This window comes from Phalacrocorax carbo, chromosome 7 (assembly GCF_963921805.1).
Source record: "Phalacrocorax carbo chromosome 7, bPhaCar2.1, whole genome shotgun sequence".
Taxonomy (NCBI): Eukaryota; Metazoa; Chordata; class Aves; order Suliformes; family Phalacrocoracidae; genus Phalacrocorax; species Phalacrocorax carbo.
Window position 1 is genome coordinate 9,995,663 of NC_087519.1, and position 26,692 is coordinate 10,022,354.

At 41.7% G+C, this 26,692-nt stretch overlaps 1 protein-coding gene across 9 annotated transcripts in view; it reads left to right on the forward strand.

The window, feature by feature from the left end:
* The window catches only part of ARNT2 (aryl hydrocarbon receptor nuclear translocator 2), a 193,881-nt gene that overhangs the window by 111,798 nt on the left and 55,391 nt on the right, over window positions 1-26,692 (forward strand). For 5 of the 9 annotated variants that reach the window (XM_064456260.1, XM_064456264.1, XM_064456258.1 and 2 more), the window contains 4 exons: window positions 886-930; window positions 1,044-1,088; window positions 3,540-3,753; window positions 5,947-6,160. In XM_064456260.1, coding sequence (XP_064312330.1) covers window positions 886-930; window positions 1,044-1,088; window positions 3,540-3,753; window positions 5,947-6,160 — 518 coding nt within the window. Of the gene's footprint in view, window positions 1-885; window positions 931-1,043; window positions 1,089-2,351; window positions 2,573-3,539; window positions 3,754-5,946; window positions 6,161-26,692 lie in introns of those variants that run through there. The other 4 variants (XM_064456261.1, XM_064456262.1, XM_064456265.1 and 1 more) reach the window with 4 other exon arrangements.

Below are 26,692 nucleotides of genomic sequence, written 5' to 3' on the forward strand. Positions count from 1 at the left end.
GTCTTTTTGTAATTATTATAGCAAAATCTAATTTCAAAGGATGAGTATGTTTTTAGGAAAGGGAAAGGAGCAGCAGCATGTCACTTTTTAGTAAAATGTCACGTTGCTGCCTGTCTCTGGGACAACACTTCAGGAACAGTAAAGCTTTAATCCCATGGGGCAAAAGTCCCATTGATCAGGGCTCCCCGCATAAAGTTGCTGCTGATACACTGCATGCGCCTGTGTGGGCATCTAACTTCTGTGGCTTTTAGTAGGAATGAGGTACCTGTTTACTTCTAGGGATTTAAGCCAGTTTTAATTTCACTTCTATTTACCCAGCAGTTTCATCTGCCTCACTGACTTCTTTCCTCTCTTCCCAACAGACAGTACAGTGTCTGTACCTACTAGAGCTTTTTTCTGAAGGCGTCCTTATATAATGCATTGCACTTAAGCGTGTGTCTCTGCCCTCCCATGTTATCTGTAGACCATCAGTGCCCTCTGCTGAATGGAGTGAGTTGTGGTTGCAATCTGGAAAAGATACAGCTCTTTCACTTCCAACACAGAATGAATATTTCATGGGCTGCTGTCAATAAAAGCTCAGTGGTGTTTTCTGTAATGGTGCTGGTTGTTAAGTTTCCCAAGCGATGAGTGTACGTCAAAGTGTTTGCATAAATCCACTGAAATGTGTCTCCAACTTCTTTAAATATACAAAAGAAGCTTCTGAATCGGCATGGCTTGGAAGTTTTGTCAGACTCTACATTTTCCTTGCTTTATCGTTCTCATGCCCTCATTTTTCTTGCTGTTATTTGTAATAGTTTGCAGTTGTGAATCTCTGCTTTCTGCTGTGTGTTGACTATCATGCAATGCATAACACTTGTGAATTTACTTACTGTCTCTTGTTTCTAGGTATGATGGTGATCAAATCTCTGGTGATAAGGAAAAGTTTGCAAGGTAGGCGTGTTCTGTAGAGCTCTTCTGCTGAGAGAAAAGAGGGGGATGGTCATGTCCAAAAAAAATCTCAGTACGTGTGCCTTAGCTTAGAGAGCTGGTTATTTTGTTTCTAGGTGGGACGATGATCAAAGTACTGCTGACACAGAAAGGATGGCCAGGTACGAAAAAGGAAGATCAAATATGGTTTGCCCCCATTTTTATTTTATATGATGCCGTTCTGACTGATCAAAAGTCAGGAGGGTTTGCTGATCCAAAAATTCTTGAAATCAGAAATAGTGACCCTGGGCTTAAGTGGGTTTAGATCAGGTCCCACAGTCTCCCAAAATTTAACCTCTCTCCAAAATTTGCATATAAAAACAAAACTAGAAATGACAGAATTAGGGCATCATTCTGTATCCATGTTTATGAATGCCAGGGTTCCTAGGGCAGACACTTTTGGAAGAGGAGCACAGCCCCTCTTTTTCTTTTAAGGGTTTAAATTTGAGCTGGTTTGAGGAAAGTTTCAGGGTTTTGTTTGCTTGAATGTTTTCATGGTGATTGATTAACATACTATTACTTTTTAGCTTTTATGATCATAAATGAAATGGACTGTTCGATATTCTTTTTCTTCTCAGGAAATTTTGCAATGTCTTTGTTTACTCTTTACAGTGGTTGTTTTTAATGTTCAGGAGTATTAAAATACTGTAGTGGCAGACAATGGAATATGTATTTATAAATGTAAAATATATGTTGGATATATATGTTCTTTGTCTCTCTTCTTGATCACCATTTCTCTGAAAATGCTGAACTTAGAGCAAGCTTTCATAATGTAAAAATGCATTTTTCTTCCCCTTGTCCATATTTATCTGCATGTATATGCTGACATGTACAGACATGTGCTCTTATGTATGTGTGCACTGTCACACAAGCTGTTCTGCTTGTGTGTGTGTGTATATGGTCCAACTCCTGAAGGCACTGTTTACATCCCGCATCTGTGCAGACCCACGCAAAGGCTGTTTATCAGCCATTTGAAACGGGGAGGTTGACTATTAAGGTGTAGTAGACAGGTAAGTAGATAGTGACCTTAACCAAGGGACTGTCTGTAATTTAACGAGCCACCATGGGGTATCACGGCAGGGACCTATAGCTGGATTTCCTCAATATTGGCATAGTAAGCATAGACATCAGTAGGAATAATAACTGTGCATGTAGCCCTAACAAGTGCTATTTCTGGAGACAATGCCTCATGCATGTAACACCTCTATGTGCAGGGGCAGGAAACACATTGTGAAGCAGGGCGAGCCCATGCATTCATCTATTTCAGGAAGCAGCATACTACAACTTGGATTCTTTCCTGCATTTCAAGAAAAGACTCCATTATTAAAAGTAGCCAAAAAGTGTGCCAAGCCTAGCTTCTACTGTCATGATCAGTCTTCATAACAGTCAACTCCAAAGAATGTTGCAGTTTCTTTTAATGTTGTGTATTGTGCCGGTCAATGCTGGTGGACTCTCCAAGTGATCACCTTTCACATCTTGTTGGATCAGCCAGCGATCCCACAAGAAAATGCCATGCACGGCTTATTGAAATCAGTGGAAGATGCTGCTTTGACATCTGAAGCATCATGTACCTGTCGTGTACTTGTATTTAGCTGCCACCTGACAGGTACAGTATGGGAAAAATAATTGGTAGGCACTGAAGTATTCTAGGTCCATTTGGACCATCTCAGATGTATATATTGGTATAATTCCTTAGTAGTGATCAAGCAATGGTGATTTACGGTATGGGAAAACTGAACTCCCAGATCTTCAGTTCTGGAAGATTTCGGTGACTGTCCATTTTGAGAATGCTCAGTCATATGTTTGCAGTAAAGGATGAGAACATTGGAGCTCAGCCCAAATGGGGCAGTGGCAAGTACTGCTGTGCTAGATTGTTCTCAAACATAAATTCTGATCTATGTCTGACAAGCCAGATGTTTACTTGCTGTCTTTCGTATTAATTTATTTACTGGTTGTTTTTTTTATATGTACTGTGTACCATATATGGTCCTCGTCCTGCAGTCTGATCCTATAGGCGTCCCTCTGCAGGGATGTGGAACGTTCCACACAGCACTAAAGGTCTGGAGATCTGTGGTGTCATTGAGTGGGTTTTTTTGTAAGTCACCACTAACACTGCTGACCTGATCCAGCTGTTAGTGAGAGGTTTCTCTAAAAGAGACCTTTTATAAGCAGATCCAACACCTTGAGCATGGACTGGAAGCTGTGAGATGCATCACAGCAAATTTGGGAGTTTGGCTGGAGTTGGCAGTTCCTCACATCCTTTTTTTTTTTTTTTTTTTTTGTCTTTAAACCAAAGGAGATTAAACTGGTTAAGAGAGTAAGGCCAGAAGCCAATAGCTAGAAGAATGGATTCTTTTCACAGTTACGGGCAAATCATATTTATCCTTCTGTGGCCTGGATTTTCAGTTTATGAACTGAGGGATAATAGTGCCTAGCTTTGGAAAACACTTTGTTCCCCTGGGGTGAAAACAACAAAACAAGCGCAAAGTATTATGATTCCTTACCTCCAGTTGAAATACTTACACTGATCATGTCTGCTTTTCTGTTGGTTTGGTGTTTCTTTAAATGTTCAGGGAGAATCATAGTGAAATTGAGAGACGCAGGAGAAATAAGATGACACAGTACATCACCGAACTGTCTGATATGGTACCCACTTGTAGCGCATTGGCTCGTAAGCCTGACAAGCTGACAATTCTTCGGATGGCTGTTTCACACATGAAATCAATGAGAGGCACTGGAAACAAATCTACTGATGGAGCTTACAAACCTTCGTTTCTTACAGAGCAGGTAGATTTTCCACAAATGTCTGTTTTCTCTGGTTTGTGATCTAAAAAGATGTGAGGAAATGCTGAGAGGAGCAGAGTCTCAGCTTGATCCTTCACTGTTGTGTGGTCACTGGTACAAGCTACATATCCAAGATGTGAATATAGATTTTTTTTTTTTGGTGTCTGTTTGGACTCGTTCTTAACTATATGATAAATATTTTTCTCTGAAGCAGCAAAATGGGCATTCTTATCATTGAGGTCTGTCCATCTGAAAAGCAAGTCACTTGCTGTGTCTCATCACCGGAAAGGAATTTTCACCTCCAGAACTAGGTTTGTCCCATCCTAGCAAAAGTTCTCCAAAATAGATAAAAATGAATCTGGAAAGACCTGCCTCTTCCTCCTGGATTTAGAGGAAAGTTAAAGCATTGTTTAGTCTCAACGCCTACATTCCCATCAGCTAAACTGGGCAGAGATGAATCCCATCAGTACTGGCTGAGGTACTTCTTTGCTTATGTTTTTGACAGAAGAAGGGAGATGTACCTAGTGCTCAAAGGAAAACTCTGTTTAACTGAGTGCACTGGCAAATTCCTACCACCTTCATTGTTTTTGAAATCCTGTGGGTATAATGTGCATTTTTGTGGTCTGAACGGTTTAAGCTCTTACACATGTAAGTTATGGCTGGAGGCAATACTTCTTTCTATTAGAGAGACAGCAGCTGTGGCTGTCCTCTCAGTGTTCACATCTCTTCTTATTCTGGCTTTCCTGAAGTGTGTTTCTGGAGGGACTGTGCCATTCAGCTGGTTGTTGGTAGGGGACCCTAGTCACTTCTTACTGCAACTTTTCGGGGATTTTTTGAACCTTGCAGAATGACAGTTTATTTTAATCTTCGTTAATAATATATGTAAAACAGGTCCCTATCATCTATATAGTGCAGCCAGCTATGCAGTGAAGTTTTTTATATAGTAAGTTATTCAGAATTGATGGGCTTTCTCTACAATAAGGAGGCAGATGTTGACAGTCTGTTAAGTGTTTCTTGAGATGAGTTCTCTATTTCTTTAGTAGAATTTACGCGATTGTGATCCTCATCTTAATAGCTAATATCTGCTTCTGGCACACTAGCTGTGCTGAGCTGTCTAACCTGGAGTGGGACTCAGATTGTCCAAAGTTCTCTCTCTGAGTTCCAGATGCAGTACCTTAACAAGCTCTGGTGGTCAGTGGAGCCACCAAGCCAAGGCTGTTTGAGCTTCTTTCCCCAAAATTGGAGTGGTAGTCCTCATCCTTTCCCGTGAGAGGTTTTCAAGCTCTGTTAAGCAAAGGTAGCGTTTCTGTGTGATGTGTACTAACAGCTGTTTACATGAGCAATTCAAGGTATTGGGTGTGTAGACCCAGTGTCCGAAACTGAGGGACAAATATACCCTCTTTTAAAGGCCTACCATCCCCCTTCCAGTCCCCAGGTGTGGTCAGGGCTCTGGGTGCTGCGTCTCAGGTGGATGTGTGGTATCTCAGGACAGAAGTACCCAGGATGATGAACAGGAGACTGTGTAAAGAAAAGGCCAAAGACGGGGGTGTTCCAGACCCTTTGGATCTCTGAGGCTTCATATTCACAGGCGGAAAAAGAAAACAAGAAGTGATACAACCTTCTTGTGTAGTGGCTCGGGCTCCCTAATGGGAGGGGAGGCTGGGGATTCCTGTCCTTGTTCCCATTACACTTTCTGCCTTTTATCCAGTGGCTGTTTAATTTACAAACAGAGCTCATCCTGAGGGGAAAAAAAAAACCCAAAACAAAAAACCAGAAAGGCTTGTTGGTTTCTCTTCAATTAAATTATTCAGAATGTACAATTAAGGGATGAGTTTGCCATATGAATTATAGCTGTTAATTTCCTCTGTTTGTAGTCTTAAATAACTTTTTTTTTTTAATGTTAGATGCCTGTCACACAATATGCAGTGAGTTTGTTACTTCATTTTCCTAAAGTGCAATGATATCAGCAGATGAAAGGCAATAACGAAAAACAAAATGTTGTTTGTTATTAAGATCAGCAGTTTATGGCTTGCTGCAAGTTTGGTTGTGTTGTTATATCAATACGACAGTGAAAATTTCTGTCTAGGTTGTGGTCAGCTACTAAGATCACAAGAAAACAATAATCTTTGCCAGTGGCAGATGTGTTATTTAATTCCCTTTTCTGCTGGCATTCTAATCAAATCTTTTCTTTGGAAGGAGCTGAAGCATCTTATCCTGGAGGCTGCGGATGGATTCCTGTTTGTAGTTGCAGCTGAGACGGGCAGAGTGATCTACGTGTCAGATTCTGTGACTCCTGTGCTGAACCAGCCACAGTCTGAATGGTTTGGCAGCACTTTGTATGAACAGGTTCATCCAGACGATGTGGAAAAGCTGCGAGAGCAACTATGTACATCCGAAAACTCTATGACAGGTCAGATATGTCTGATGTATGGTTCTGTGTGTTACGGATCCCTGCAGCATTTTTCTGACGTTCAAAATGCCTGGTTTAAAAATCTGATAAAAATGAAATTCAGCAAGATTAAACTGCCTTTTTCTTGCAGGCAGTGCAGTAATATAAATCTTCTTTTGCATGACTACATTTTGTTTCCTATTTGTTTGACTTCAGTCAAACCACCTTCACGTAGCTCTGCATTCAAACTTCTGGCTTGGGTAGGTTTAGAATCTGGATTGTTTTTAGGCTTGGTCTGGAAACCTAGTTTGTTTTCCTTTAATCTTCAATGAACTTGTGACTTCTTTACAAATATGTGTTTCTTTAGGGCAGTGTTTATTTTGAAAGCAAAAATCATACTTTAGTCTTTTCCGTTTTCATAAAAGTTCCTTGTGGTTTGCTAACGGGAATCCTGGGGGAAAAAATCCAGTGTTTGGCAGCTGAAAATCTAGTGGATTTTAAACAGGAGGCTTGCACCCATAGCAGTGGTGTAAGTTAGCTGTAAGTTGACTACCTATGATTTTGCACATATAACTAAACCATATTCATATCTTCAGTATAACTTTGGCTTTTACAGTTATTCATGCTCAAGACTTCCAGTAGGAAACTACCCTTGTCTTTAATAGGTACATGTATGTTCGAGCTATGAGAATTAGCTAAATCCTGTCTTAACTCAAACTTGGAAAGGAGGAAACGCAAGTTCTGTTTTTATTCTTCTACATAGTATGTTTATAGCTAGGGGAAAATATTTATTAAAAAAATCTGATCTATGCAAAAGTCACATCGTTTCTCCTTGCTTTAGTGATTCAGAATTCTGTCCTGGTTTGCTGGAAGTTTTGCTGTGTTTCATAACTCAAAAGACAGTGATCCAGTTTTGAGTGAACCTGTACACTGTTTACAGCTTCCATGTCAAAACAGTGCCAAATTCATGATTTCCTGTGGTTTGAATGTGATGTGGTTTTGGCAGACATTTCCTATAGTCAAACTGGAAACTCGAAGCAAGATTCTGTAGTGAAAATCCAGATGGATCGAAACCAAGTGAACAGTTAGGGGAACCTGTGCAGAGCAAGACAGCTGAGTATCATACCACGAGACTTGCAAAAGAGCACAACCTCTGTTTTTATTATGTAGCATGTAACACATTTTAAGGTATGTACCATCTTTCTCCAAAAAGCAATTACTCCAGAGCTTCAGTGAACAGTCACATTTCAGCTTCCAAAAGTGCTCAGTTACGGGGCTGAACCTGCTCAAACTAGAGCAGGACGAGACAAACACAGAGGACTTCTGAAAACCCAACTCTGTATTTTTTCCAGTTTTAACTATATGCTTTTCTTTTACACTGAATTCATCTGTAGCCAGTGGAAAGAGGAGTCCAAATAATAGTATTTATAGGGCTAAATCTTTTCCCTGCCTGAGTCTTTTGGAGTTGTCAGATCAACACAGAAGGCTCGTAAATCTGCTGCACATGGACAGCTGAATGTTTTCCCGGTGTGAGGAAAGCATCAGCCTCTTTAAAGCTAGGATAGTCTGCTTAGCTACACCTTTAATGTACAGAGGCAGGCTGGATGTTGAAAGGTGCTTTTTAGGGACTGGAGGATGTGTGTAGTTAAAAACTGTTCTAAGTAAGTGCAAAAAGAACAGGGCATAATTGCTCCCAACTATTGCACATTGTATGAGTTTTCCTTTACAAGGTTACTGTGGTTACATGTACTGTGCAGGTTTTTTGGCCAGCTGAACATCTCACAAGCCATAAAGACAATCATCGGTCTGCATCTGAATCAAGCATAGACGTATAGTTGTATGTACGTCATCTCTCATAAGATCATCAGATTTTCAAGATGTCTGCTGCATTTTTCTAGCTTTTTAATAAAATTAGCATAAAGCAAGTGACATCATAATATAATCCTGCTTTTTGAGTGGTTTTGTTTTAAAGACCTGACTGCTAAAGTACATTAGGGGAAAAGGGGTTTTGCTCAGGAGCTAGCAGGGCTGATTGACAGAGCTTTAAACTAGATTGGAAGGGGGAAGGGGTACCAAGGTAGTCAGTAATGAGCAATGGGTAAACTCGCCAAATTTGGAGGAGCTGCATGCTAGTGAGAATCCTCAGCTTGCTACATGTGACGATGGGCACAAGGAGCCACACTTGACGTGTTTTTACACAAACATGCGCAGCATGAGGAACAAGCAAGAGGAGCTGGAAGCCTTGGCCCAGTCCCAGAAGTATGACATCATTGGCATAAGTGAAACCTGGTGGAATGAGTCCTGTGACTGGTGTGCCCTGATGGATGGTTACAGACTCTTCAGGAGGGATAGGCAGGACAGGTGAGGCAGGGGGTGCATTGTATAGTGAAGGAGCTGGAATGCACAGAGCTTGCAGTTGGTGATGGCACGATTGAGAGCCTCTGAGAAAAGATTAAGGGACAAACAAATAAAGTGGATGTTATTGTGGGAGTCTACTATAGGCCACCCAGCCAGGAGGATGACATTGATGAGTTATTCTTTAAGGAACTAAGGGATGCCTCTAAGTCACCTGCCCTTGTCCTTATGGGGGACTTCAACTTGCCACATGTCAACTGGGACTACCGCACGGCTGGGACGAACAGGTCCAGAAGGTTCCTAAACCATCTAGATGATAGCTTCTTGGTACAGGTACTAAGGGAACCGACCAGGAAGGGTGCCTTCCTTGACTTGCTGCTTATTAACAGAGAGGGCTTCATGGATGATGTGGAGATTGGGAGCTGCCTTAGCCACAGTCACCATGAAACAGTCAAGTTTAAAATCTATGTTGACAAGAGAAAAGCTGCCAGCAAGACCTCAACTTTGGACATGAGGAGAGCAGACTTCAGGTTGCTCAGGGAACTACTTAGTAAGGTCTCCTGGGAAAAAGCTTTTGAAGGTGCTGGGATCCATCAGTGCTGGTCATTTTTTAAGTACCACCTCCTAAAAGCCCAGGAGCAGGCGATCCTAAAGTGTAGTATGTCAGGCAGGCAAGGCAAAAGGCCAGCTTGGCTGACCAGGGAATATTCTTCTTGAAATAAGGAGAAAAAAGTATATGGCCAGTGGCAGCAAGGTCAGGTGACATGGGAGGACTACAGAGATGCTCTTCACTGCAGGGAGGAAATTTGTGTGGCCAAAGCTCAATTACAGTTGAAGCTGGCCAACACTGTGAAGGACAATAAGAAAGGCTTTTTAAAATACATTAATGGCAAAAGGCAGGCTAGAAATAACATTGGCCCTTTGCTTGATGAGAATGGTCACCTCACAAGCAGGGACATAGATAAGGCAGAGATGTTTAATGCTTTCTTTGCCTCGGTATTAAACGCTGATGGTAGGCTCAGGGACCCCCAAAGCCCTGGGCTAGTGAACCACGACTGTGGGAATGGTAAACTCCTAATAAACCCTGAACTCGTGCAGAACTTGCCGTTCCAGCTAGATCCCTATAAGTCGATGGGGCCTGGTGGGATTCATCCAAGGGTACTTAGAGCTGGTTGATGTCATAGTGAGACATTTCTCAATTATTTTTTTCAATGCTCTTGGGAATCTGGAGAGGTCCCTGTTGACTGGAAGCTGGCAAACGTTGTCCCAGTCTTCAAGAAGGGCAACAGGGATGACCCCAATAACTACAGGCCTGACAGTCTTACTTCTGTGCCTGGTAAAATTACGGACGTTATTCTGGGAGTTATTGAAAAGCACCTGAAAGACAATGCAATCATTGGTCCCAGCCAGCATGGGTTCACAAGGGGAAGGTCCTGCCTATGAAATTTGATTTCTTTCTATGACAAGGTTATCCACCTAGTTGACCAAGGGAAGACAGTCGATGTGATCTTTTTGGGTTTCAGTAAAGCTTTCGATACTGTCTCTCACAGTATCCTCCGCACACAGCTGGATAAACACGTAATGCAATGGGCGAGCAGTTGGCTGATGGGTCGGGCTCAAAGGGTTATAGTAAACGGGGTTACATCAGGCTGGTGGCCAGTTGCTAGTGGGGTTCCACAGAGATTCATCTTGGGGCCAGTACTCTTCAGTCTCTTTGTTAATGACTTGGCTGCAGGACTTGAAAGAATACTAATTAAGTTTGCTGATGACACAAAACTGGGAGGAGCTGCTGATACTCTCGAGGGTAGAGAGACCCTGCAGAGGGGTCTGGACAGATCGGAGAGCTGGGCAATCACCAGCGATATGAAGTTTAACAAGGGCAAGTGCCGGATTTTGCACCTGGGGCACAGCAACCCTGGATGTACAGACAGACTGGGGAACGAGAGGCTGGAGAGCAGCTCTGCAGAGAGGGACCTGGGGGTTCTGGTTGACAGCAAGCTGAACATGAGCCAACAGCATGCCCTGGCAGCCAAGAGGGCCAACTGAGTCCTGGGGTGCATCAAGCACTGCATTGCAGCCGGTTGAGGGAGGTGGTTGTCCCGCTCTGCTCTCACTGGTGCGGCCTCACCTCGAGTACTTTGTGCAGTTTTGGGCACCACAGTACTTTAAGGATACAAAGGTACTAGAGAGTGTCCAGAAGAAGGCCATGAAGTTGGTGAAGGGTTTAGAGGAGAAACCGTAGGAGGAGAGGCTAAAGTCAATTGGTTTGTTCAGCCTAGAGAAGAGGAGACTGACGGGAGACCACATCACGGTCTGCAGCTTCCTCACGAGGGGAGGAGGAGGGGCAGGCGATGATCTCTTCTTTCTGGCGACCAATGACAGGACCCGAGGGAATGGCAGGGAGATGTGCCAGGGGAGGTTTAGGTTGAATATTAGGAAAAGGTTCTTCCCCCAGAGGGTGGTGGAGCACTGGAACAGGCTCCCCAGGGAGGCAGTCACGGCACCAAGCCTGACACTATTCAAGAAGCACTTGGACAACACCCTCAGAGAAATGGTGTAAATTTGGGGCTGTCCTGTGCAGGGAAAGGAGTTGGACTTGACGATCCTTGTGGGTGCCTTCCAGCTCAGGGCATTCTACGATTCTATGATTTACTTAGTATACTAGTAGTTATGCCAGTCTGAGGAGCATATAGATAAAGAGAAAGCTCTGGATCTGTTATATTAAACTTGAATTTCCTTGACTCTGTAAGGTACCATTAAATAAGAGAAGCAGTCTTGTAGAAGGACTGTCAGTCCAGCATCAGTTTGCTTATAAACAGCATGCAGCGTGACTTCAGCAGCGTCACTCTCGCTCATTTGAGATACCTTTCTGAGAGCAAGGTGATTGTAGAGCCCACTCAACCATTTAGACTTTCCTTCCTGTAACACAAGCCCTATTGAGAGGAGCAGCTTTGTAACAGGTACGAATAAAATGAAATATTGCAGTGAACAGAAATAATGGATGCCTTAGTTACATTTTAAAAGAAGTCAAGTAGGCAAATGCACTTCCTTCAAGTCAGTGTTTATCAGACCATTTGTGTGGGCCCCAGGTCTCTCTTTGTTTTCCAAAGTTATGTTTCGTGCAGAACAAAGGTTGATGAAGAGCTTGAAAGAGATAGGAACCACAAGCCAGCCAGCTGCGTTTGACGTTTTTCCTGCTCGAGGTTCACAGCAGGCAGCAGGAAAATCCTCATCTTTTTAGTGACCTCTGGCTGTTGAGCACAGGATCTGCTCAGGAGAAGAGATTTGCAGGTCAAAGTAAAATGAAATGTTACGATTTTTTTATTTTTCTCTCTTCCTTATCTTCTCAGGGTCCATTTTCTCAACCCTATAACCTTTTCCTTCAGCCCTTAAACTGGGGAAGCAATGACAGCATCCTGATAAAGGAGAAACTTCACCTGCCTTGCATCAGATCAGAGCAATGGCCTTTGATTTTGTTTGTTTTTCCTGTTACAAGTGCTGATCATTAGCTCTGCATTGCTGGGGTTTTCCCAGCACCTCTTAGCAATCCTGCAACCCAGAGAAGCTGTTCCAGACCCTGAGGACTTGGGAGGCTGCCACTTCCAAAAAGGAGCAACAGAGACAAGTTGGTGGAGAAAGCAGGCTCTCTCTCACATTTCTGTCCCCAGGAATAAGACTGGGACTGGAGCTGTGGTTGCATGAGCGTTTCTTTGGCAGTCACACCAGCTTATGCAATCCTCGCCTCATCTCACCCCCTCCTCCTTTGGCATTCACGTGGTACTACAATGAGTCACATCAAGAGGACTGACCCAGTGAAAGCTAAGCTAAGCAAAAAAAACCACCTTGTGTTTGGTAGAGACAGGCACACCTTATCATAGGGTTGCTTGAACTCTTGTGTTAACACTAAGGAGTCACGGGGAGTGAATAGTTAAGGGTAAGGAGAGGACAGGACTTCGGAGCAGTAGAAGCATATGCCAGATTGAAGTGGCTGTTTAACTATGGCCTAAACCACATAGTGTGTTTGGGGAGTTAATTGCTTGCTCTGTTTTTAACTCTCAGGATATGGGGAAGGATGGATAGTTTCTATTCCATTTTATATCCTTGGAGATTTTATTCCCTGGAAATGGAACAATTGTCTGCTTGTTTATTGTACATTAATTGCTAACACATTGTAGTAACAGGAAAGCTGAACTGTGAAGTGTATGTATGGTTTGAAATGCTGTAGAAAAGGCAGCAGCTGAGACTTGATAGCAACAAATAGTGCTCAAAGAAGTCTTTACATGCGTCATGGGCATGATTAATCAGAATGGGGCAGATATTCAGAGTAATAAATTATTTTCCTTCTTTCTTCTTGGAAATCTGCAGATGGGAAAACAAATCACTTCAAACATGGATGAAGATCAGATCCCACAGTAGGATCCATTAGCATAAACCTCTTTGCCCTTATGATGCATTGGTGAAACTTGATGGATGTTGGGTTCAGATACAGGTTCAGAGTTGGAAGTTGTGAAGGGCTGACTAACACACAGCATGGTGGAATCCTAATGCAAGCAAGAGCCTCAGAACAGCTGCAGACAGCAAATCTCTGATGGTGCAGAGAACAGACAGAGCTTAGACTTAAGTGCAAAGAAAAACAGGTTTTGAAGAATACCTCTGCTACGTTTACTCTCCAAAAAGTGACTGAGCAAGTGTTGTAGTAGACTGTCCTTCACTTAAAATATAGTGTTCCAGAACACTTTGCCAGACTGATTTCTACCAGTCTTGATTCCCCAGAAGCAGTTCATGAAAGAGTAGAATGAGGAATATAGGTACTTCTGTGTGGTTGCCTGGAAGTACTCTGAGTGATTCCATGATGTGTCTGAGATATGCTTCTCAAGGCTGTGAGGTCCCTATTCCCGCAGCCAGCATGTCCAGTGGCGCAAATGGGAAACTCCCAAGTCTGTTATGTTCAGTTCTGAGCTCGAAGCAGTACGCTATATAGTAATCCAGCCGTAACATCTACATTTTGCTAGCTGAAAACAACATGTTTAATCTTGGCATGATATTTTATTGCCTTATTTTGTAGGTACAAGAAAAGTAGAACTTTATGACGGAAATGGTGACTGACCACAGCAAAAGTTCAGCTGATAGGTACCTTTTTAGAAGAAAAGACAATTCACTGTGGTTCATTAATATTACGGAAACATCACTCCATGTTATACAAGCAGAGATTTGAATTGGGGAACCTGTATCGTGGAACCTTCAAAAAATATGTTGTCTTGCAGTGACGGTTTCAGCATATGCAGTTTTCTGTCCAACTGCAAAGTGTTCTGTTACCAAGCACAGTTTGTAGACACAGCCACAAAATCCAGATACTGTAGATAGTGTCAAATTCTCAGTAAAAATGAGAAAAATAGTGTTAAACTCAAAAGAGGGCAGTGCCAGAGACCAGTGGAGAAGCAAAGTAAAGCTTTCCACGGCACTGAACAGATAAGTAGTGCTCAACAACTGGTAAATAACCATGTGAAAGAGAAGATTAGGAATAACTTTTCTCTACAACAGATACTATTCCTGAAAATCAGTGCAGGATTTGTTGTGCTGTGAGCTGTCTTATACTCCTACGTGAATTTTCCAACTCTGATTTCTGCATGATCTTTCTTGGAAGAAATTGAATTCTTCTCATACACACAGCCAGCCAGCGAATGCAAATGTGGCTCTTACTCATGATCACTGTTTTGAACTGTGACTTCAATGAATGATTTAGGAGACACTCCAACTGATATGGAAAAGAGCTGGATGAGACCCCTATTTGGTTTCATGTGCAAAATTTTCCAAAGAAATTCGAAGACTAACTTGAGGCATGACCAGAAACTCAGCCCTGGCAAATATATTCTGTTGTGCCTTAAATGTCATCATCAGTAACAGTAAAACTCATATCTAATGAAAAAGTAATAGATTATCAAAATATTTAATTAATGGGGTGACTTCTGCACTATAGTAGCAAACCAGGGAGCTTCTCATCCAGCTGAAAATTGGATCAGCTTATTGGGGGGGGAAGGTAAAAAAGTCTACTTTAGGTATTGGTGCTGAAAATCTTCTACCAAAATGTATTGTCAGATGCTCTGTCTTCCCTGTGTCTTTTGTAGAAGTTAAGATACTTGCCAGAGACAGATGTTTTTCTACCAGAACTCTTACCTCTCCTTGAAAAAAAAACCAAAACCCTTTTCTTCAGAGAAGCGTGTACTCGCTGAGACAGTCAACAAAACAAGGAGCTGTAGTAAAGCTCCTTTGGGACTATATTCACTAGCCTTTGGTTCTGAAGAGCACATTTATCAGAGGTTTATGCATCAGAAAGGTACTCTGCGTGTAAAGGGCTGTTTTCTTTATGTTTTTTTTTTTAACTTGTGCCTGTGAACCCTTTTAAGTACATGAACCCTAAATAACCATCTGTCTCTGAAACATACCCAGCCCAGCAGCTTAGGAAGTCAGAGTACAGACAGTTAAAACCTGATCTCAGTATTTTAGATTTTAACATCTTAAGAGAAGATGACTGACCTAGTAAGACACTTAGCCTCTGGGCAGGTAGGGAATGAGTTATATAATTATTTATAGACAGAGTTAATAGCTACTTGTGCTTTTTATCCCAGGATAAAACAGTGGTTCATCATCAGCTGTTTTCATTGAATGTCCATGAAACATAATTACACGTAGGGTGAATTCAAAGAGGCACCCAGTAAACAACATACAGCAAAACAGGCAGGATGAGGAGGAGAGAAAGTTTCCATATATATGATAGGAGATGTCCTGAAACCTTTTATGTCTGTGCAGGACTGTCTGAAGCTTGACTTAATATTTTATGAAATTTTTCCACCCACCCACTGATAGCTACACCCCCACTTTATTCCTTAGAAGGGTGGAGGCTGGAAACAGCTGTGCCAGGATTATTGCACCTGCAACAGGAGGGAACAGAACGATTTTTTGAAAATAGAAGCTTCAACACTGGGGTTGTTCCCTCTTTTTCAGGACATGAATTCTTGAAACATACTGCCATGTATAGAATATATATTGAATGATTCATGTGAACAGAGTATTTCAAGTTTCTCTCTGGTTTTACTGTAGAAAAATCCAATTTTGGCAAGGCATCTTTTCCTATTTTAATTGTGAAATCTTGGAAGAGCTTTGGCTTGTTGCTGACAACTACCAAACCACCATGTGATACCTGTTTTTCAGCAAAGGTATGTGGTCCCACCGGCATTGTGGAAAGTGAAGAGGATGTTTCAGATGCAAGACTTTCCATGCACACTAGTCCATTCCTGTGCCATTGTTCCAAAGGAAAAATCTGCCCACATTTTTGTGGACTGTTTGTTCTCATAGCCAGAAGGTCATAGTGCCAGCCAGAGATGGCCTTTGAACTTGGGCAGGACCAAGCACAGGAATTTGTGGGTTTTCAGCTTCAGTATGGTCAGCTGGTGGGTTTTTCAGATGTGGGATGGGAATTAATGTTCTGCTTCCCCCATCCCCATTCTGTTTGCAAGTAGATGAATTAGTGCAGTAGATGTTTAGGAGCAGGAAACAAGGAAGCTGTGCCTGTATGGCATCTATCTCTTGTCTGTCCCGCTAGTGTGTGCTTAGAAGGGAAGCTTAAAGCCTCCATGTCTTCAGCTTCTCTTCTGTCGTCGTTTAGTTTGATCAAGCACAGTTTGCCACGTCTGTGACAGAACAAAAAAGCTTAGTGGGTGAGTGAGGGCCGTTCACATCTGTGAATGTGCTGGCTTCCAGAAGGCAGACAAGAAAAGTTTTAAATATTCTGTGCATTCAATTACACGTATGGGACTTAATGTTTCCTTTGCAAGTACATTGCCTGTTTTTCAGCTGAAGAGAATGAAACAAATCCTTCATTCAGTTGTGGTCGTGTGACCAGTGATTGTGGTCTCATGATCTTATAAGGATAGCACAGAGGGTGGTATTTGGCTTTTTGTGTTGTTTATGTGAAAAAGAGGACTCTATGGCCTTAGAGGGCCATTCCTGCCCTTTGACTCACTAGGCAATACCACAGAAATAAGAAAAACCCAGTCTGCTCTCAAAAAACAGGTACTTTCAAATGGTCGTATTTTAAAGGTATGGTACATGTAATGTCTCTAACTTATCCCAAGAGAATTCTGTTTCACTTTGGTCTCCAGGGCTGTTTCTGGGGGGGATAAAATCCCAAATACTGGGAGAAGCCAGCTCTGTATAAAACAGTTCATAAAACAACTCCTACACGGATGCAGTGACCCAGTGATCTCCCTGCTGCTGACACACTCCATTTGGGTGGATAGTACTGGAAAACTAGTGATATTAAGCTGGATTTTTTAAATTACTTTAGTAATTATAATGCTGATATACAGAGGTCAGTACGTGCTTCTACCAAAATAAGGAAGGAGCTTTAGCCTAGTACTCTGAGACAGACTTATTACACGTGATTAGCATTAAGGAATGCTTTTAGGGTGGATTTTCAGGTGTTTAGGCATGCATGTGTCAGTGGGTTTTGTGGTTGTTATTTCTCTTCAGTCTTCCTGGGTTTCTCACTTGGAAGCTGCCACCTACTTAGGTCTGTTATCACAGATGTTTGACTGGATCAATTTCAGTTGCTGGGTTTCAAAGGTGTTGGGTTTTTTAGTGTTCAATATTTATTCAACCTGCTCTGTTTTGTTACACATGATGAAATATATGGAGCTACTGATATCCCCCCCCCCCCCCCGCCCCTTTGAAAAGATACTAGTGTTTCATAAATACCTAACCAACTTCCTTGGTTAACTCATTGCCAGTAAAGCAGTCCGAGCATGCCTCAGAACCTTTTGGCACTGGTCCTGCTTGCAACCCTCTGTAAATCTCAGGTGCTTCACTGATTCAGTGGGAACTCTGCAGGTGCTGGGAGGGTGCAGTATTAGCCTTAACATCTGCTCTGTGGAGAACTAGCTTTTCCTCTAGCCTAACTTGAATGTTGTGTTGTCTCAATGAAGTTAATACAATGCACTAAAATATTTTATTGTTACGCGATGAGTTGTAGCGACAGACTAGGGAGGCAGAGGGAGGAGTGACAGTAGTCCACATCGAGTGTCCACTTGCTTCAAAAAGGGAATAACTGACTTATCCCATGCTGCTGTCATCTCTCTCTCCTTAGCTGAAGGTCTCCTATATCATAATACTGGGACTTCAGAGGCAGGACTTCCACGGTCTTTGTCCTTTCCCTGGCCTCCCACCAGCTTGCTGGGACCACAGTACCCACGTGCTCCTCAGTGGTATCCTGCACAGAGCTGCATGGAGGGAAATGCCTCCCATACAACAGCGTGTAACCAGAGTGGTAAACATGGCCCGCTGTCAGTTTTCTGTGGTTTGTTCTATTGTATTTTAGTGCCTTAGATCTGAACTTACATCATCAAACATGTTTCTTTCTATTTTCATGGTATGGAGACTTTTGCATGTAATTTATAAGTGTTTTGAGTCTTCAAAAGGAGAATCAAAACCTCTAATGATGTTTTGCCACACACACCTTCTTTCAATTCAACTAAAGGAGTAGCTTATAAAAACAAGCAGAGAGCATCCTTGGGCATTTTGTTCCCCCCTCGCCCCCTCCACCCCCCTCTCTTGTGTTTAAATTTAACTCTGTCCCCAGCAAAGTATCTCACAAAGTCATCTTGCAGTCATTAATTATTTCCTCTAATGGACTGTTCCGTGGTGTGTCACTGGCTCATGTGGAACAGACCACAGCCAAATTTCAGAACCAGGTGATACTAGTATTTACTAAAAAAGAATTTCTCCCAGTTATTTGCGTTTGATAATGAAGTAAAAGTTATGCAGAATGCCAGGAGCTGAAGCTTTTTTGGCAGAAATGTTTTTTAGTAAAGCTTCCTGGTAAGCATTCAAATGAAGCAAATAGGTTAATTTAAAAGCTACTTACATCCTTTATATATTGATTTATTATGCAGCTGTGAATTACATTTTACAGAGTTATTTTGGATAGCTGTGCTGCCATGGGAGACTCTGCTGATGGTACTTTGGAGTAACTGTTTCTGGGGTTTACCATCCCTTTTCTAGGTGTAGAAAGTCTGCTCTGTCCTTCGAGGAGCTCTTTCTATGTTGGATCATTGGCAGGCCATAGTATAATTTTCTCCAGCTCAGGCTTTCCTTCAAATAAATCTAATAGTTGTAGTAGAAGTGATGCCACAACTTCCCAGCTCATGGAACCATGAACTTGGTGATATTTGTTTAGTGACTGAGCCTGAAAGTACCTGCAGAGATTGGAATGCAGCTGTGTCAGGACTTACACAAACGTATAGCAAGATGAAGCTGCTGCTGCTGCTAAAGTTTAAATGGACAATGCAAGAATAAAAAAAGAGAGGAGAGGATCATCGTTCCACTTTATAGATAGGAAACTGTAAATGGAGATAGATGCTATTGTATTTATGTCTAGGGAGAGCTTACACATCTGTATGGCCTTCTACAAGCTATTTTATTTAGCATAGTGAATATTTCCCATACATAAGATAACCATTGTTGAGACTTCAAAATACATTTAGTCCTTAAAATGTTTTGGGTTTTTTTTAATGTTATAACTTCACTTTCAACATGTGTTTTGAATTATTTGCTTGGGTTTTTTTGTCCAGTTTTTCCAGGTCCATTAGCAGAGAAACTTGCATGTGACCTGAAACACTATCCTTTCACATAGTCCCTTAAATTCAACTCAATAGTGAGGCTCAAAAGCCCACATAGGTTCCTTTTTAATTTAATTAAAATGATGCATATTTGTCCAACACTGTGGAGAATTACATGATGCAGACTGATTAGTCAAACATGAAGGCAGGCGCAGCAGAGACCTTTTGGCCTCATGAGCTTTTATAAGAACAAGTTGTATTAAGCAAACAGCTGTGTAACGTGAGGGCTTTCTTACTGAAAAACAAGAGGGGGTGAGAAAGCTTTTCAATTACCCCTTTGTGGGTCAGTGTCTCCAGTTGGTAAGTAGGGGACAGACAGATATTTAAAAATAGCTACATTTCAGTTGCATTACTACTTTATTTTTTTAACTTTGCTGATTGGATCGACTCTTCATTCTATTGTAAGAAGGTCATAACTTGACTCTAATGCTTATACAACGCCTTTTGCAATTAGATGATGTAAACCTTAACATATTTAGAGAGATTCAAACGGTCCCCCCGAGAGGCTAGGCTAGTGAGGAGAGAGAGCTTTGATGGTTTATATTTATAAGTGGAACATTAGCCATCGTTACAGGATAGGTAGTTCAGGAATTTTTTTCATGAGTGTGGAGGGAAAAACGAGCAATAGAGAGCATGTCCTGGTTCTAAGTGGCATTGTAAAAATGGAGTATTGGATTCAAGTGAAATTCCTTTTCGTTATTCTGGCTACTCTGTTTCAGGTTCTATACTGATACATCAAGAGGTTATCACTAGATATAAAGAAAGATAAATCAGTTTCCCAGCCTCTAGTCTTCTTTTGGAAGCATAATCCTGTTTATTTCTCATTTAAGCTGATGATGCCTTGATGAGCATATAGTCGTCGTGAGATTTTTATGGGATTTCTGAGAATCACTGTGGACTATATTGTTGAGAATTTTTATCTACAGCTACAGTGTGTTGAGAACTGATATTGCTTATATGAGCTTGGACACTGTTCCTAGCTGCACCTCTGCTGCTGGCTGACCACAGAGAAATAATTTCTTCAGGCTTCAGGGTCTTCATCTTCAAAACAGGAGTAAAGGTGTGGATCTCCTGAAAGTTGCTTTAATGTCTGTCAACAAGAACACCACACTTGCAGCATGTACACTTATTTATTTTGTATACTGATATATTTGTTTATGAGTGTATTAGCGATGCTTTGTAATGTAGTGGTATGTGCAGGGGGTAGGGATACGGTGCTGCTCCCTGCTGCACGATAAGACAAGCACATGAGAGCAGCGAAACCCCAGCCTGAGAGCTAAAACAGTCTCACAACATTTGGGTGGAAGGCACTGCCAGCTTTGGAGCAAGAGTGACTGCATGTTATCCCTGCCATCCCACATCCCATTCTTGGTCGGTATGTGTGCAGAATAATGACAGCTGGGAAGTCCTGTGTGGTCCCTGACTTTGTTCCAGGCTGTGTGAGGCTGACTGATTTTACAGTTGTGCTGTATTCTGGAGGGATAGTGGTATATCAGTGCCCCTGGGGCTTCGTTCTTCTGGAGAAGTTGGGCCAGGGCACAAAATCCTATATGGCAGAGGATGGAAGTATGAACGTTGGCTTGCTGTACAGCCTGCTGGTAGGGTGCAGTCTCCTGTGGGGAGGTCCCATCCTCGCTGTACAGTCAGACCGGCTGGGAAGCAAGGGTGGGAAGTGTGTGTGGGTAGACCTAGCTTCCACCCGCAGTGCCTCCTCCCTCAAAGTCCTACTGACCTGCTCCTTGAAAGATTTGGTAGGATCATTATTTTAATATCGGGAAAGATTTAGATCATATCAACCATCTCCACATGATCAGGAATATGTTGTTGTCCGTCCCCCACCCCCACCATGTCCTGAGCTTCCCGTAAGCCAGGAATTGAAGTTGTGATTATGGTCCATAAAGGCTGTGATACCAGTGAGGAATGACCTGTGCTACCAGGCACCTTCCAGGCAGAACCCAGGGGCTCCTGCACCCACAGCAGAGACAGTTTGGAGAACAGACCCTTTCCACAAGTGAATTAAAACTCCATGCATGCTGCTAACAACGGAGCTAGGATACTTACTTTGCATTAATCCAAAATATGAAAGAGAAAAGCCTGCTGCCTGTTACGAGTCCATCTGCTCTGCATCACTGCGAGCCCCGGCTGCAGTCCCACATGGCGGTGCTGTGTCTGATGCAGGGGAAGGCGAGCGTGTTAGGAGTGCCAGTGCCTGCACTCTGGGTTGTTTGTGAATGAGTAGGGAGTTTTGGTGAATGAGTTAGGCATCACGAGTTAGCAAATATGTTCTGTAGAAACAACCTCGTCAAGCTTTTACTTTCTAGAGCTCTGCATTCTTCGTGGCCTCTCAATGTGTTTTAAATATTACCAGGAATTGGTGTCTTTTTTTGTCATAGATTTAAGACCATTAACTACTTAACGAATATGAAGTAGTGGTGTTAGAATAAACAACAGGTTAACAGGCATTGCCTGTGAGAGCTGCACTGTAACCTCTGATGTGAGTGAGAGGCATGCTGTAAAACCAGTGCTGGTTTTGGGTGCACACTGTAACCGGTGCCTGTCATGTGTTTCTACCCTTAGTCTGTAATTTGAAGGTGGGATGGTCTTAAATCCACCTATGTTTTGAGAGTCCAGGCTATTCTTATTGCTCACGTGTTTGCGTTCCTCTCAATGAGGCGCCAGAGACACATTTTTTGTGAGTACAGTTTTATTAGGATTGTATTGTTTGGTGCATTCACAGAATTCCTGTCTTTGTTGTGATGCTGAAGGGATGCTCTGTTTTTAGATGATACTTGGATGACCAGCAGCATATTTCTGTGCTACGGCAGTTGCTCTCAGTCTCACCAACCCTACAGATCGTGTCTTTTGTAGAGCAGGAACGTGGGCTTCCAGGACAGGGATTGTGTACTCTAATATATGTTTGTACGATGTAGATATGCCTGTGCTTTTATGAACATTACCTTTATGTAAATAATAAAACCCAGAATGCTGAGAGAAGAGCCGTGTGACCATGATTATTTTTTAATGTGTATATTGTTTTATTTGTATATTGTGAGCTGCTTCTGGTTTATGTAAATATGAGCTCCTGAAAGGAGAGTCTTCAAGTACTGTGTTTGCATTTCAGTTTTGATTATTAATATGTTCTTAGATAGACTGTAATTTTTTTTATATTGAGATCCACAGAGCAGATGTATATTTATTAAACTTAATAGAGCTTAAAGCACTTGCTGAGCTGCATTAAACGTGAGATAAAACTATCCCTTACATTTGTAAGGGTATACATTTTTAAAGGTTCTTATTTTCTTTTAACTGTTGAATTAATGCAGAATAATTGCTTTGCTCTGGCATGAGCTTATCAAGAGTAATTTAATATAGATTGATCAAATTTAGGCTGTTTAATCTTCTTCATGAAGACATTTTATGTATTCATAATGCATCCATTGCTTTCAAGAGGAACTCTGCCAGCTGAATACCTCAGTTGGTATAAACCTGAATGTTCGGCTATAGTTGGTGCATATGTGTAAAGTGATAAATGAAAAATTAAAAAAAAGAAGAGTTTCACTTCGTTTTCTGGAACTTGGTTGTTTTTCCCAAGCAATCACCTGTATGTTACATCTGTACAAACTGTTGCGGAGTCAGTGTCCAAGCACCAATGCTGTCTTCATACACATCTTTCGTATCCCAAGGTGCAGTAACAGAGTTGGCTTGTTGATGCTACACTCCTGAGCGACAAAGACTTTTTGGTGCTGCCTCCCTATAAATGATAAATACTTTGTTTGCAGTGTTGCACTTCTGTGTGATGGGCTGGCAGCTAGTAGTTTTAGTTGAGAACCCACATCTTTAAGCTGATCTCTGCTGATGATTTCTAAAGACTTCATGTACTAGTAGAGACCGTCACCACAGAAGTCCTTTGTTCTCTGACCCTTCATTTTGAGGGGTGTGTCCAGAAGCATCAGTACCTTGACTATCACTTTGCCTTTATTTTTAATTATTTCCTTTTGTTTTCCTGCATCCCTGTCTTGCTTTTTTCATTTTAATAATAAGATAAAGATGTTTTTAGTTTTCATAGGGATTTTTGGGTGCAGTATTCCTGTGTTCTGTTTGTCTTCCATGAGTAGCCTGTGGAGTATTTTTGATGAACACAAAGTCATCTTTTGTTATCTTGTCCAAACCAAACTTAGTTGATCCTTTATTTTATTTTGCCTGGAAAGAAACATGTAGACAATCTGGTGGCTGAAAATAATTATGAATTACCTAACTTGTTCTTTGTAAGACAGGACACCATCATCTACAGCGCGAAGCTGGCTGGGTTGCTTTGAGGGCAAGGTGAGACTCCATATATTAATTCAGACTGTTTCCTTATCAGGTCCAAGATTCTGTGCAAGACAGCAGTCTAGCTACTGATGAGGTAGAGGGAAATGGAAAATTGTATTATGTACTTTGCCAACAGTATTTTTGTGCATGTGATGCCAAACCAAATTTCTTCTGATTTTTGTAAACAGGTAGTAGTAGTCTTTTGTTGCAAAAGAGGGGTATTTCCATGCTGCAAACTGGATGTGAATACTGTATGATTATTTTCAGAGACAGCCATTTCAGCTTGCACTGATATTTTTGCAGAGGAATGTCCTCATGTAACAACCCTTCCTTCTAATTACAGGCTGTGGAATCATACAATCATTTAGGTTGGAAAAGACCTTTAAGATCATAAAGTCCAACCATTAACCTAGCACTGCCAAGTCCACCACTAAAACATGTCCCTAAGCACCACATCTATACGTAGGATTCTTAGGGACTGGAAGTCCAGCAGAGAAAGCATTTGTGGTAGCATTAGGTGTTGAAGCTTAAGGAGTTTTGGATCCACAAAAAAAAAAATTAAAAAAAACCAAAACCTGAAAAAAGTAACAAAGGACAGACTGTGTATGATCACCAGGCTATAAACCTTAGCATGCAGTGCTTAAACATGGAAGACAACCTTTTCTATCAGGATGGTGCTATTGTGCAAAGATGGATTTGAGCCAAACTCCCAGATCTGAATCCCCGTGAACTTCAGTAGGCCCAGGCCAATCCTTGGCTTAGGTTCATCTCAAACATTGCAAGCACAGAAAAGGTACTCAAACATTCACAGTAGCAGCTGGAGATCCAAAAGGGGAAGGTTCATGCATAATCTCTGCACTAATTGCACACGCAAGGGGCGTATTGGTGCCAATATGAACATTTGTCCCCTTGATCATTATGAGAACGTTTTTAGAGCATCTTTGAAAACACGCTGCAGCATAACATGATGGGAATGTTTCTGGCATGTATACTCAGTACTTGAATCTAAGTAATTAATTAGTTACTAACTACTCTCTTTAGTGGGAAAAGCTTTATATGGCTTCTCTAATTTTACCCAAAAAATTAATCTCTTCAACATAGTCCTCACGTGCGTGGTCCCCTCTGATAGCCCTTTCCTGTAACGACAGCTGACATCAGGTTCCTGGGTTGCATGGTGGATTCCTGCTCAGAGAACAACTGGTTCATTACGAGTTTAAGCAATACTGCCTTCTGAATGGAGTCTGTAGTGGGTAGATTTCAACAAATTATCAATTATACCCAGACCAACCAGAGACATTTATGTGCTGGTTTTAATAAGTTCTGTACTCACTCATTTGTTTTCTCTTTTGCAGCAGAGTAAACTCTGGTTTCCTCTGAGCTGTGCAGCTGCTGTAAATAAGACAGCAGAGTCAGTCACAGTAGTGCTGCGATTGAGGCATGCATCCTGCACTTACTGTAGCTGAGGGCTGTGTCTGGAGCTGGAAAGGGGAAAAGTTTAAACATGAAAATGAACTACATGCAATTACCGATTTATGGGGAAGCTCATAATGGATCCAGCTGGTGGTGGCTCTGGGTTGTTAAAACTGTTCTTCTGAAGAAACTAGAAGACGAAATTAGAAAAAAATGCAGATGTGCACTACTCAGCAGAAGTTGTCAGAGCATCCTAGAATATTTCTTACTAAAAGGAATATATTAATTGCCAACTTTTACATCAAATGTTCTTTGTGCATTTTTCCTGTGGAGAAACCTGGAAGAGCATTTAGCACCAAAGTAGCAGCACCAGTGTAAAAGATGCAGGAACACACAGAGGTATAAATGTTTTATGGTTGTGACAGAGCATGCCACCTCCTTGAACTGAGCTGTCTGTGTGACAGAGTTGTGATTTATGCCAGTTTGCTTGACTGCAATGTGGGACCTGCCAAGGTCCATCACCTGAGCAGCTGCATTAAAGCAGGTAGAAGATGATTTTGCAATTCTGTGCTGGCAGAAGCAGAGTGGTGTGGGACCATTCCCGTCTCGGAGTTGGGTGTGGAGTGGCGAGGAGCCTGGGGAGAAACGGCTGTGACTTTTGTCTTGAGACCAGGTGACATTGTGTTGTCACAGTTGCGGATTGTCATAGCAATAGGAAGTCATGACAAATATTGTGGTACAATCCCAGTTTATCCTGACTTCACCATTTTCTATATCTTTGCACTTCTTTAGAATTATCTGGTAAAAGCTAAATGCTGTAAGTCTAGGTCTAGATATGGAGATGGTTTACTGAGTAGTTAGCACACAAAAAAAAAAAAAGGGGGGGTAAGACTGTATCTGGATTGCCATAATTAAACAGGAGAGCTCTCCAAACAGAGAAAGCTCTTTGCGGTGTGTATGTGATACTGTGGGCAGACACAGGCTGCAAGGACTTGGAAGTATTATGCTGTTCCTTTTTTCCAAAGCTAGCATTTACCTGTGCTGCATGGCCATATTGATCACATACCAATCTCACAGTGGGTTGTTTCCCAGTTTACTCTCCCAGATAGACTCTACACACCTGGTGACACCGATACTATTAACATAAAAGCTCCAACAGTGATACAAGCCCAGGTATACCATGTCTTAGGAGATTCCTCTTCTCCGAGGGGGTGCATTGACCAGCTTGTCTGAGCTAAAGTGAAAGCTTTGCTCTTAGTCTGTCAACTGTAATTCTTCTTCTTTTTAATATAATTTGAGCATAAACTTCTAATAATACATGAGAAACAAACTGCTTGTTCGTTATCAACATCTGTACTATATTTTTAGAGCTCTACAAGGTTAGCACATGCACGACGGACTGTTGAAACAAGCTGCCGAGAGTGCTTTGTCATAATATCTGTGCACCAAGCATTTCTGACTCATATTCCCACATACCCCCTGCAATGATTTTGTAAGTCAGGGCAAAATTTAGACTACTGTTTGTTATCTGGTACATATTTGTATGACAATGCCAAGCAAAAAGCTAAATTTAAAAACTATTACTTTTCTTGTCGGGGGTTCCAGATGTGCCAAAGGAACATCTGCCAGCAATTTTTGGCTTAGCAGCCACATAATTGTCTCAGTTTTTATCATCCAAGAACATCTAAAAAAAAAGTATACTTCACATTTCTATTAGATGTTTGAGTTACGTTTACTGTCACTGCTTTTGATTATTAGTGTCACTTCAAGAATTTATATTGGAACGGGGAAAAAAAGGCATACA